The following is a 13,942-nucleotide window of genomic DNA, read 5'->3' on the forward strand; positions in this document are numbered from 1 at the left end:
CCTTTTCTTTTTGCGAATACAGACTAGCACGGCTGTTACTCTGAAACCTAATCTTCTAAGATATCCTATTTTGTAGAGTTTATTTCAGTATTGCAATCTTTTTTTTAGTTAATTAAAAATTAGAAGTAAACAAAATACTTGTTGCAGGTTTGTCCTCCCTAAAAAGAAAACCACAAACCAGAAAATGTTTCTGTTTGTGATTTAGCATGTTAGGTAGATTCTAGTAATTAATAGGGAGACTTTTAAAATCTAATGATTTGGCAATAAAAAAAGGAAGAAAATTAAGGAAAAGCAATTTAAAAGAAATATTTTTTGTATTTTATTTCAAAAATACAAATATAATATTGCCAGCATTCCAAAGAGTATCATTAAAGGCATCATATAGATTCATATTATACAAGAGCATACTCAGTGGTACGTATTCAGTTATTTACACTGACACCATCATGTGATGTATTTAACTCTTTAGGCATATCCTGAAACGGAAAGAAAGCAGTGGGTTCTAGAGTGGCCTGGACAGGTAGTGCTGTGTGTGTCTCAAATGTTCTGGACAAGTGAGGTACATGAAGCCATTTGCAATGGGCCGGAGGTATTATGAAGCATAATATTTTTATTTTTATTTTACATTTAGTATAACAGTTATTGTACTTTGTTCAGCTAAATCATTTGTCTCTCCTCCTGCCCAAAATAAAGTTGGATAAAGTAAATGATAATTAATCTTAAAACGTAGAGGTGTAAATAGCCTTTGGGTGTTTTGAATATTAGGTAATGGTCAAATTCTGAAGAATGTGCCCACTGCATCCTTTATGCAACTGGATCTTGGTCTGGCTAGCTGGAGGAAAAGGGGCATTACCCCTTAAGGGATCCCTTGCAACAGCGCAGAGAAGGGGGAAAGCTTACAGGGATGGACAAGAAGGGGAGGGTGCAATTGGGGACAGATCAAGGTCACTTCATTGTCCTTCCTGCTGACCGGAAAAATGGGAGAGGTGTTTATACACCATGCAGCCACCCTCTTTACCAGGATCAGGCTGGAACCAGCCACCCATGCACCTATATACTTGGGAACCTGGTCCTGTTCCTTTTGACTCATTGTGGGCATTATGCTAGTTGCCCCTTTTCTTTGTGGGGCTGGAATGGAATTTTTCCCTCACTGCCAGATTGACCAAAGTAAGGTGAATTTTTTCACCTTTTCTGCACCTGAGCTGGGAACCTGATGGGATGGAGTAGGTGGGTTAGGTTATCATGTCGCAGTTTATATGTAATACTAGTAGTGGACATCCAGTGCAGGTACTCGGTATGCAAGGGGTATAGTTTTGGATAAATGGATTGGAAATGGATTTGAAGGAAAGCATCCCTTATGGGAGCTGATTTAAGGGGGATTTGGGAGTCCTACATCTCTTCAGATGGGAGCCGACCCCTTCCTTTTCCTGGCCCCATTCAGGGAGCCAAGGAAGGTGGCGGGGCTCCTATGTCTGGATCAGCAGAGAGCCAACCTCCACCTCCGTGTACTGTACAATTTGCCGGATACTCCCAGATGTTATAAGCAGATAAAGTTGCAGCCTAATTAAACCACATCCATGCCCTCCTGTCTTTCTTCTAGCATGGATGGATAATGTATAGTAGCCAACTTTTTACTTTCCCACTGGGTACTCAGGTAACTGATTTACAGAGAGTGCTGCCTAAGGACCAAATACCGAATTTTTTTTTGCACTCAAAAGTTCCATTGAAATTGGTGGAAGTTTTATATTCAAGGAATCCAGGATTGGACTCTGAAAAATGTAGGCTGATATGCAACCTCCTGCTACTTTCAAGTTTTCTATTAGAAAAGTCTAAATACCAGCGCAGTCCTCATTCTAACAAGTGTTAAAAATCAGTGATACTTTCAAGGGATCAGAGGGATGTGGAAGGATCAGAAAGGAGGTAGGTACACATGACACACTGGAGCTTTTCATAGTTTGTGGGCATGTACAGCACACTCACATATATGCATACAGAACCATTATTTATGGGAACATTTTAATTGTAGTTTACGAGCCAATTTTCTGTAAAATAATTAAAAATTATTACTCTACTAGTTACAAGGAGTTCAGGTAGATAATATCAAAATAAAGACATCTCTATTCAATTCTTTCTCTAGGGGATCCACTGTTTAAAAAAGATGAATGTGGTTTCAGATTGCACTTCCAATAAGAATAAGAACTTTAAATAATTTTCTTAAAATAGGATTCTTTTCAACTAAGTGTTCTGCTTTACACAGAATTTGTAAAGATTGCTACTTATAAAGTTTGAAACTGCTTTCGATAAAACAAATGCAAACTAAATTAATTTTGAAAAAATATATAAGCTGAGCTGAATCCTACAGCTTTTCCTTAAGCAAACCTACCATTGGCTTCAATGAAATCTTCATGTATATAATCCAGAGGTTTGCAAACTGTGGTCTGAAAACCACTGATGGATCAAAGAGCACAGGCAGATGGTTCACAGAGAGTAGGCTGATCATAGGCTCCTCCTGTTTGTTTACAGCTGCTGAAATGCAGTAAGTGTCTGACCCAAGCCCATTGAAGTCAGTACTCTCATTAACTCTAAATGGGTCTTGGATTCAAAATATGTAAAAAACAATATGCTGTAGTTTTACAGGGTAGGTAGATAATAGCAAATGAGAGACGAGGTGGTCTTTGGGAAATGACTGAGAAGGGAGATGGTCCATTAAACAATCTCTATTAAGATGTCTGTCCACACTAAGAAAAAAATTTCATAACCCTAATTAATTGCACACTAAGGTCCAAAGGTTGTTAAATCAAATTGGACATTTTTTTTCTTGTAGGGTTTACAGGATTACTACAGTACTCTTCAGCTTCAGCTTAATGATATTGTAGAGTTGGTGAGAGGAAAATTATCTAAGCAGACACGAACAACACTGGGTGCTTTGGTTACTATTGATGTGCACGCTAGAGATGTTGTCATGGAGATGATTGAAAGTGGTACATAACTTTTTAAAATTTTATTCTTCATGTGTATTTAACATAGAGTTACCTGTAACCCAGAGAAATAGATTTGCATTATCTTTCCTTGTTGGCCTTAAGAACCGTAAGAATTTTTCAAGCTTTTTATGGATGAAAACAGTCATAAATTCAGTCCTATTTCATATTGGCAAATTATTTATTTTATACCTAACAGAAAATCCAATTTTCTAGAACTTTTTTCATATCTCCTGCTACTTACTTTCTTACCAGGTGTGAAAAATGAGACAGACTTTCAGTGGCTCGCTCAACTGCGATATTATTGGGAACACGAGAATGCTCGTGTCCGCATCATTAACTGCAATGTAAAATATGCCTATGAATACCTTGGCAACTCCCCTCGACTTGTCATTACTCCCCTTACGGATAGATGTTACCGCACCTTGGTATGCTTTTATGTAAAACTTGTCATTAACCTGCTTAAATAATTCATTTAGCTGTAATATGGCATTTTCAACATTTTATACTTATTATAGTGTCACTTGGGAGCGCTACAATAGTTGTGGGACTCTCAGCATTTCTGTTAAAACATCCAATTTTCAGGGATTTTAATTTCTATTTTAAATTTTCAAGCTGAACCTGGCTGGCTCCATTAGACCTGCAACAATTGTCATGTTTTGTGCTGAACTGAAGACTGCTTACCAACTTCATCAAGTGGGTTGGGTTTACAAATCTGACAAAAATGTACCTCTTGACAGGTTGCTCCCAGCTTGGATGAGATCGCTAAGCCACTTATGTGACATTGTGTAACTAGCAGTTTAAATTGGTATTGATGCCATGATATTGCTTCTGAAGCTAGGCAGAAGCTGGCCACTTTTTACTTCCCATTTTCAGTTGATGGGCAACACATCAAGAGACATTGCTGCATTGTACACTTGGCCCATCTTCAACCAACTACAACTAACCTGAAAGTGGTTAAACTGACTAGAAGAGTGGTGTTCCATGGGATGGCATCCTTGTGCATAGGGATTGAAAGATGAATAAAACCAGGAGATGGGAAGACTGGGATTAGGGGTGCAGAAGAGAGATGGGGAGAGTGGAGGAGAAAAAGAGAGTCTGTGTTACTAACAGAAGGAATAAAGGTAATGGGGGAACAAAGGGAAGGGGGAAAAGAAAGGTTTGGAGGGTGGGAGAGATGGGAAGGATGGAACAGGAAAAGAAGAAAAGATGGTGCGGGAGAGAATAGAATATGGGGCGGGCAGGGTATGATGGACAACAGAACATGGGTCGAGCAAAGAGGGAGTATGAGAAAGACCACAAAGAATGAGTGGGAAAGGAGATGATGCTTCTCAGAGAAGGAAAAGGAGAGAGTCAGATAGAGAACAGAAATAAGCAAGATCAGGTACATTGACTTTAAAAATGATTTTTGCCTGAGGAAGAGCTGTATGATCAGGTCCAATATAACATACAATGTCTAGTTATGATAAGGACTGCTCAGGAATGGATAAGATTGTGTCCTTTTCTGGGGCACCTACAATAAAGAATAACTCCAAACCGAACTTTGAGTTTCCTGTGTTTTGAAGACGTAAATAATTTTTAGTTTAGACTTTTTCATTTAGTATTAATCTGATAAATATTGGTTTTATAAAATAATTTGTTTTCAACTCTCTAGTGTTTTCAATTTACAATTAAATTTAAAATTATTTTCCATTATGAAAAAGTCTTTGATTAAAGTATTAATTTTCATAAGCTATTTCTGTTCTTTAGATTGGAGCCTTTTATCTAAACCTTGGTGGTGCTCCCGAGGGCCCAGCAGGGACAGGTAAAACAGAGACTACTAAAGACTTGGCTAAGGCTCTTGCTGTACAGTGTGTTGTCTTCAACTGTTCTGATGGCCTTGATTATCTGGCAATGGGGAAGGTAAATTGAATTACATTTTAAGATCAGTATGTGTTTTTCAGGAGAAAAAATATTGACTTTCAGTGGGAGCTATGTGCCCTTTTCACATGGTCGCTTTTGAAAATCCCACCTAGGATTCCCTGCCCCTAAGAGTTTATAATCTAAGGTCTAATGACTTCAATGGGACCACTTGCAGTGCATTAGTTTAAGTATGTGACAAGGAGTTTGCAGGATCAGGGCCTATGAACCTGACTCAGCTTCCAGTAAAACCAAGGAAAGATTTCCATTGACTTGATTTCCTAATATACCTGCTGACCTTTCCTCTAAGGAGGCTTAATTATTCAAAGTATGCAAATAAGTTCACTGCACAACATTACATTTCAAGCCATTGTACTACCAATTGTTGCTTTTAAATCTCCTAATACTCTGTTGGGGTACACTACAGTTTTTGTCTTTCTTTCTCATTTTACAGTTTTTTAAGGGTTTGGCTTCTTCAGGTGCTTGGGCCTGTTTTGATGAATTTAATCGAATTGAGCTGGAAGTACTGTCTGTGGTGGCTCAGCAGATCCTTTGCATTCAGCGAGCCATACAGCTGAAGATGGAAACGTTTATTTTTGAAGGGACTGAACTGAAGCTCAATCCCAACTGTTTTGTAGCTATTACCATGAATCCAGGTTATGCAGGACGTTCTGAACTGCCAGACAACCTTAAGGTAAAATAATAAAATAAGTATATTCACTTAATAGTGCATTTAAGAAACCTAGTGCCAAATTACCTGCTGGAGTTACACCAGAATGTGGCATTTACAATATAAACAATTTATATTTTTAAATGTTGTATCTCTTACACAACATATTCGTCAGGTTGCATTTTTTTTAATTCAAATCAGTTTGTTCTCCCTGAAGGTTTTTAATCAGTCTTTCTGCTGTTATGAATGGAAGTTACACCAATTAATTATTATTATTATTGCTTTTATTTGTGGTGGGCCAAACCCTTCAGTGAGGATTGTTTAGCTGTGAAAAGGGGGACTGCAGGATTTTAAAGTAGTGTTTTTATTGAATCCAAATCCTGCTTTTAAAGTAGTGTTTATATTGAATCCAAATATTTTAAGAAAATGTGCTTAAAAATAATTCAGAATGGAGTTTTATTCGGAAGCAGTGCTAGAGCAATTTGACTAGATCATGTGATGATGACTCTATACAAACTACCAATTACAAATATTTGCTATGATATTTGTTTATGCCAGTGTTTCTATTTCAGTGGTGAGACATGGCTTCAGCAAAGTAAAGTGAAGATGTCTCGATAGCAGCTTTGCGGTTCTATTTTCCCTTTAAGTCACAGCACCAAAGTGAGAAAGGCCAGAGCCACATTGCCTCAAAGGGAGCTCAGGGAGGAATTCTACCTCAGGAGGGCAGAATTCATTCAGGAATGCTCTAGTCAGCAGTGGCTACACCCCTTCAGGGGGTGCAGTATACTCTCCCATCTACCATGTGATCCATCTCCTTTTCCCACATCTTTTTCTGCCGTTCAGGTGTGTTTGGCCCATCGGTGGCACACAATGAGCAGTCTTTGTTCTCTGGAAAGCAAGGGTGTTGAGGAGGAGGAAGTTAAAGCAGGGTAATCTGGTGAATAATATTATGTGTAATGAGGGCCATATAGGCAACTCGCTTGTGTTTGGCTCTTAATGAGTCATGGACAGTGCTGGGTTTAAAATGGCGTCATGGAGCCAGGCCCATGCTCAGAAGGGGCCCCGGCCTGTTCTGCTTGCTGTTTCCCCCCTGCCCACCACTTGCTCGTCTTGGCCTGCAAGGTTCTGCATTTGTGGAGTGGGTTTTGTGGGGGCTCTGGCCATAGGGAGTCGGGGGGGAGGGGAGGGGTGTTGCCAAGGTGCTGAATTTCTGATTTCCCCATGGGTGCTTGACCCCAGCTCTGTCCCAAGCCCCGCCCCCACTCCACCCTTTCCCCCAAGGCCCTGCCACCCACATCTTCCTGCCCCATACTGCACCCTCCCCAGAGTGCCCCTGCTCCTCCCCGAGGAGAAGGGGCATGCTGGCAGCACAGGGCTGGACAGGCCACAGTGCGTCTGGCAACTGCCGGTTTGTAAAGAGTGCCCTCGCACTGGACTGGGCGGAGCGGGGCCACTCCTGCCATGCCATGCCATGCCCCATTGCTCCTGGCTGGGCCCTCGCTCTGGGGACTGACCTCCCTGTGCCATGCTCCATTGCCCCTATAGAGGCCCACAAATATGTTTGATGCCAGGCCCACAAAATCTTAATCCAGCCCTGGTCATAGATCTTGTCTTCAAAGATTGGTAATACTGTTACCACAAGAATTTTTATGTTGCAGTATCTATACATATTGAGTGCAAATCAGAGTTACAGGAATTCTTTTGTTATTCTGCTAAACGTTTTAAGCATATTTTCTGCGATATGCATTTCAGGTTCTTTTCCGAACAGTAGCTATGATGGTTCCTAACTATGCTCTGATAGCAGAAATCTCTCTCTACTCATACGGATTTCTGAATGCCAAGCCATTATCAGTGAAGATAGTAATGACCTACAGACTTTGTTCAGAGCAACTTTCCTCTCAGTTCCATTATGACTACGGTATGCGTGCTGTTAAAGCTGTACTAGTGGCTGCTGGCAACCTAAAACTGAAATTCCCACAGGAGAATGAAGATATATTGGTAAGTCCCTGAGGTAACATAGTGGATTTCACTGTGTCAAGTATGTCAGAGTTTTGAACCCAGCTGTGCCACTGCCTCACAGCATTGCCTGCTGAAGTCATTGAAGTCTCAGTTTCTCTATCTGTAAATTGGGGATAAGAATCATGGCTGGAAGGTATAGGTGGCCAGGGGAGGCTAAGCCTCCCCAAACAGGATGCAGCGCACCTCCCTTTGGAGGCGTGCTGGCCCACTGTTGAAAGGGCGCCTGAGCTGTATCCCCTCCCACGCTCCCCCCTGTCCTCTTCCCCCATGGCCCCGCCCTCACTGCTCCTCTTCGCTCCACCTCTTCCCCACAAGGCCCCGCCCTCACTCCCCTTCTTCCTGTCCCCGCTCTTTCCCTGAGGGCCCCCCCCGCCACTCGCGCCTCTCCGCACCTGGTGCGCGGGGGGTCCTCGGAGGAGGTGCAAAAAGGTGCGAGCAATGGGTGGGGGTTCTTGGGGAGAGGGCAAAGAGGTGGGGGAGGCAAAGCGGCTTGAGCAGCCGGCGGGAGGGCCTTCTGGGGGGCAGGGCGAAGGGTGCGAGTGGCAGGCAGGGGGCCCTCAGAGGAGGGGGCAAAGAGGTGCAAGTGGCGGGCCTGGGGCGGACTGGGGTGGAAGATGGGCATGGCCTCCGGGAGGGGGTGGAGCATGGGAGGGGTCTTAGAAGGAGCAGGCCAAGTGGGGCAGGCCTCAAGGTGGAGCAGGGGACCTGGCCCCCCACTTCTAGGGAGCTTCCAGTGCTCGTACCCAGCCTCCACAAATGCGCGAGTCAGGCATCGCCCATTAATTATCTACTTCATAAGGCTATTATGAAAGATAAACTAATATTTTATAGTACTTTCTAAATGTAAACCACTAAGTGCTAAGATGTAAATTAAAACTAGTTTCAGAACTGGTTTATCTAAGATGTAAATTAAGACGAGTTTCAGAACTGAGTTTTAACTGAGAGGATTAAATGAAATTCTTGATAAGGAAAAAATGGATATAAAAGATACAAGTGTATTTGGGTGAATTTGATGGTCTGTGATTTGCATCAGGTCTGACTAGGTCTCTTGTGGCCGTAAACTCTATGAAACACCCTTTCCAGCTGTCATTGTGGAACTGATGCCTAATTAACTGATATTTGGAAAGCACTGAAACATCCTCCAATGAAAGACCTGACATAAATGCAAAGGATAAAGTATGATATTGTGACCAGGATCCCAGGGGAGCCAGCTGAGATCACTCAATTTGGATGAATTGCAAAGAATGTGGCAGACAATCCCCAAAGCTGGTGGATATTCTAATACTTAGATTTACCAAGCCAGCACTAAACAGCTTCTGTTATACCTCACTGATGACTCAGAAGTCCAAAACACAGTTCCTTTCAAGTAACCCAGCCTCAGGCCGCCACCTAGTTACCCAAGCCAGATATTATGAGGATTAATGAAAATCTTATTCACCATATAAACAAAAAGTTTCTACCAATCCCAAAGGATCAGACACATTACCTCCCAGGTTAATGAATATTCCAGATCTTACCCAAATACACGCATACAGCCAATTCTTATGAACTAAACTCAAATTTATTAAAAAAGAAAAAAGAGAGAGTATGGTTAAAAGATCAATGTACATATAGACATGAGTCAGTCTTGAGATTTAGATTCATAGCAGAGATGGTAGACTTTGTAGCTGCAAAGAGTTCTTTTAGAATTTAGTCCATAAGTTATAGTCCAATGTTTATCTTCAGAGTGGTCCAGTCAGAACTGGGATCTCAGTCCTGATGGCTTAGGCTTCCACTGCATGAAACCCCAAGCAGATCTGAGATGACAGGATCAGGCCCCAAGGATCTTTTATACAATTTCAAGCCTTGTTTGACAGGTCAGAGTCCCTTGGCTTACTCTGAAACCTGATTACCTATTGTAACAGCCGTGTTAGTCTGTATTCGCAAAAAGAAAAGGAGTACTTGTGGCACCTTAGAGACTAACCAATTTATTTGAGCATAAGCTTTCGTGAGCTACAGCTTACTTCATCAGATGCATACTGTGGAAAGTTTAGAAGATCTTATTATATACACACAAAGCATGGAAAAAAATAGGTAATCAGGGTGACTTTGAAGTAGGTCCATCACCGGTACTTAGCTACACAAATTAACATTAGGCAATTGCCTGTTCTTTACCATTCGCAGATTATCAGCTATACATTTCAAAGGGAGATGAATACAGCAATATCCCATGGTTACAGTTAATTTAAATGCTAGGATGTTCTTTTGATCTCTGAATTAACAGAATACAGCATAGATAGGGACTGTTGATTATATTGTTGACCACTACCCATATATATGTAAATACACAAAAACACAAACATTATCTCCCCATATGTCTTGAACGGTTGAATCTGAGTCATTTATCCTGCAGGACTCTTAACACTTTCTGGCCATGCATCACACCCCCAACGAGAGACTGTGTAAGGGAGCTATCAGAGCTCCTGGATACACCTTAAGAACCTTCCAACATTGATATGAGCTGTGTTTACATTGAATTCTTTGGAAGGCCAAATTATTGATGCATGCTTTGGCCCAAGTTAAAAATTTAGTCCATACTTTCTGAAACACTTCAGTGATTCCAGGGTTTGGTCTATGTGTTTACTTAACATAGCCATTAACGTTTTTCAGAGCCAAGAATAGAGGAGATGATGTAAAGGGAGACATAGCCTGCTCGGCTTCCCAGCAGCATCAGTTCAGGAACTCTCCCTCTTCCTTGCTGAATTAATGACGGAAGATTGAGAGGGCAGGGTCTTCAGAAGTGCTAAAACTGGGGAAAAAGAAAAGGAGTACTAGTGGCACCAGCTGTAGCTCACGGAAGCTTATGCTCAAATAAATTGGTTAGTCTCTAAGGTGCCACAAGTACTCCTTTACTTTTTGCGAATACAGACTAACACGGCTGTTACTCTGAAAACTGGGGAAGTAATTTCAGAGAGATGGCAATACTGTAATCATTATGAGAGGCAGTGGAGAGCATTTGGGGTGCTCCATTAGACTCCCTAAACAATTTTAGGAAATGCACTGCTTGATGCGTCTTCACTCATTACAGGGACTCATGCCTTTTAGTGCAGCCTAGCACTGACTGCTATATAACTTACGTTACTTTTTAAGCATAACATTTTGTGATGGAGATCATTGATTCAATGACTTTCAGAGATCTTTGAGATATTTTCCTGCGATGGCAGGGCCAGAGCTGTCAGATGCTGCATGCAGTGGGGGGCCCTGGAGCTCTGAACCACCAAGGGCAGCAGGGGCTCTACAGCTGTCAGCTGCTGCTGGTGGCAGGGACCTCACAGCTGTCACCCATGGGCAGTGGGCCTGGAACTGCCAGCCGTGGGCAGCAGGGATTGGAGGTGTCAGTGTCCCCCCCCTTTATTTTTAGTGAAAGTCACAGACATGTCACAGACTTCCATGAAGTTTTGTTTATTGTTGACAAATTTTGTGAGTCTTGAATCTGATGAGCCCTGGCCAAAGAAACAGGGGCAATCCGACAGATGGCCCTCCAAAACCGTCAGGCATTGGACATAGTGCTGGCGGCAAAAGGAGGGACTTGTGCTCTCATTGGAAAAGGCTGTTGTCTGGTATATACACACAGCAGTCTTTTCCAATGAGAGCACAAGTCCCTCCTTTTGCCGCCAGCACTATGTCCAATGCCTGATGGTTTTGGAGGGCCATCTGTCATATTGCCCCTGTTTCTTTGGCCAGGGCTCTTAAACTTTCTCCAGTTTCATTTGCCATTATTTCAACTACTGCTTGTAACCTTAGGAGCCTTTTTGCATGGTGTATTACTCCCCCTAATGGTATTAAGGAACCGCCAATGGCCTCTTCCCAGGTTAAGGGGCTTATGTTATTTACATACCATTGGGCATCCGTTAAGTCCCTTCTTTTTCGCCTGAAATTGCGGAGGCTTTCTCGAGGGAAGGTTCCTAGCACTCGGAATTGTGGGAAGAGTCGGGCGGGATAACAGATTCCTGACCAATTAGCTGGTAGTGCGGTATAAGCTCTGGTCCCACATACCCAGTGATGGCCTATTAAGGCCGGGAAGGGTCGGTTGCACCCATTTGTCATATAGGTGTTTGCAAAGGAGTAGTAGTATCCCCCAAAGGGTACAGGGTAATTCTCCTTACGAGGAGTGGTGTTATTTGCATGACATTGAAAGATTGTATTGTTTTCACTAAGGTTACTATAGGGGGAACATGAGATTGATCCCATCTGTTTGATCCCAGGTTGAGAAAAAATTCATATCTCCATACCCGGCCCGCCACTTTTTAGTTTTGTTTGAATAATGCCATACACCATTGGCCATAATATGCTGAAGGCAACGGCTTTTCCCCAGATCCAGCCCTGTCCCATTACACACCCAACACCAGTGACCTTTTCCCTCCACTACACTTATCCATTTAGATGCATTTATTCCCACCGCTTCCCAAGTGTCATTGCTGTTCCATATTTTGTTAAACGGACGAGGCCGGCATATGTACAAAATCAAGTTGCCAATGCAAGAACGGTGCTTGAGGCAGGCCCCGGAACCCCTGGGCCACTTTTACAGGTTTACCAATATTATGGCTTTGGCAAATGGTACAGGCTGCACAGTGGCAGGCTGCAAAAGAGCTAAAATGGGGGGCCCACCATCCTGTCTTAGTTACAGCAGAGACCATCCTCTCCTTTCCGACATGCGAAACACCGTGTAGCAGGGTGGCCAGAGACGGGTAGAGTGAAAAGGGGGCTACAAAGGCACCAGTAGGCAAGCGCCAAAGAGAATCGGGATGTAGAGAGCAGCCTTGGTCAACCCAGGATTCTTTCTCGGTTTCTGGGGCAGAGTCTTGGAGCAGGGTGAGGTCAGTGGGGGACGGCGGCGGTATAGAAACAGAAAGGGAACCTAGAAATGCATCTGGGGAAGGTTCTATGGCAGCAGCATGTTTAGCAGAGGCGTCAGCAAATGCGTTACCCTTAGCAACATCAGTATCCGCCATTGAGTGGCCAGGGCACTTAACAATAGCTAGGGCAGACGGAAGTAAAACTGCATACAGAAGAGCAGCGATGTAGGGTCCATTTTTAATAGGGGTACTGGCAGAGGAAAGGAAACCCCGAGTTTGCCAGAGGGTACCAAAGTCATGTACAACCCCAAAAGAGTAGCGAGAGTCAGTGTAAATGGTGGCGGAGCGTCCCTCCACCAAAAAGCAGGCATGTGAGGTGAGGGCAACTAATTCAGCGACTTGTGCTGAGGTTACAGAAGGTAAAGGCTCAGCTTCCAGGGTTTCAGAGAGTGAAACTACAGCGTATCCTGCAAGGAGACGACCTTGGTCGTCTCGAAAACAGGAACCATCGTAAATAAAACAAGGTCAGAGTTAGGGAGAGGGACATCAGAAAGGTCAGAGCGTGGGACGGTGACAGCAGAGACAGTTGCAAGGCAGTCGTGGGGATCACAGTCATTAGACAAAGGAAGGAGAGTGGCAGGATTTAACTGAGAACAACGCTTTATGGTGATATATGAAGCTGATAGTAGTAAAAGTTCGTACCTGGTAAGGTGGGCAGAGGAAAGGTGGCCTGTGTTATGTTGTAGCAGGAGAGTTTCTACAGAGTGAGGGACCAGGAGGGTAAGAGGAGAGCGGAGAACAAGGGAATCGGATATTTCGACTAGGCGCGCTGCAGCAGCCACAGCACACAGGCAGGGGGGTAAGCCTTGGGCAACAGGGTCTGAAGTGGCAGAGAAATAAGCCACTGGGCGGTTCTTTTCTCCGTGCATCTGAGTGAGAACTCCAAGTGCACACCCAGATTGTTCGTGGCAGAAAAGGGTAAAAGTCTTAGAATAGTCAGGCAGCCCTAAGGCAGGGGCAGAAGCCAAACTCTGAGGGAAACAAAGGCAGAATTGGCCTCAGGGGGCCACGGCATGGCATCAGGCACAGAGAATCGAGTGAGTTCCTGGAGAGGTTTTGCAAGGGAGGCATATTGGGGAATCCATTGTCTGCAAAATCCAGCCATGCCTAAAAACTTCCGGACCTGGCGTGGGGAGCAGGGTCGGGGAAAGCTAAGGATAGCTTGGATGCGGGTGGGAGAAAGTGCACGGGAACCCTGGGAGAGGAGAAAGCCAAGGTATGTGACAGAAGCCTGACAGAGTTGTAGTTTAGAGCGAAAAGCTTTGTGACCCTTATTTGCTAGGGCAGTAAAGAGCACTAAAGAGTCAGTTTCAGAGGCAGACAATGAAGGGGAACAGAGGAGTAGATCATCTACATATTGGACTAGTGTGGACCTGGACGGGAAAACAAGGTCAGCAAGGTCTCGGGCTAATGCCTGGGAAAAATATGACGGGCTTTCAGTATACCCCTGGGGCAGTGTGGTCCATGTGTACTGTTGCCCT

General features: G+C 43.5%; 1 protein-coding gene across 1 annotated transcript in view; it reads left to right on the forward strand.

The window, feature by feature from the left end:
* Positions 1-13,942, forward strand: part of DNAH12 (dynein axonemal heavy chain 12) — a 169,013-nt gene that overhangs the window by 36,257 nt on the left and 118,814 nt on the right. Inside the window, exons 22-27 of the mRNA XM_077821355.1 lie at positions 470-589; positions 2,825-2,981; positions 3,234-3,406; positions 4,728-4,880; positions 5,332-5,571; positions 7,300-7,545. Coding sequence (XP_077677481.1) covers positions 470-589; positions 2,825-2,981; positions 3,234-3,406; positions 4,728-4,880; positions 5,332-5,571; positions 7,300-7,545 — 1,089 coding nt within the window. The remainder of the gene's footprint in view (positions 1-469; positions 590-2,824; positions 2,982-3,233; positions 3,407-4,727; positions 4,881-5,331; positions 5,572-7,299; positions 7,546-13,942) is intronic.

The sequence above is a fragment of the Eretmochelys imbricata genome, chromosome 7, assembly GCF_965152235.1.
Source record: "Eretmochelys imbricata isolate rEreImb1 chromosome 7, rEreImb1.hap1, whole genome shotgun sequence".
Classification (NCBI taxonomy): Eukaryota; Metazoa; Chordata; order Testudines; family Cheloniidae; genus Eretmochelys; species Eretmochelys imbricata.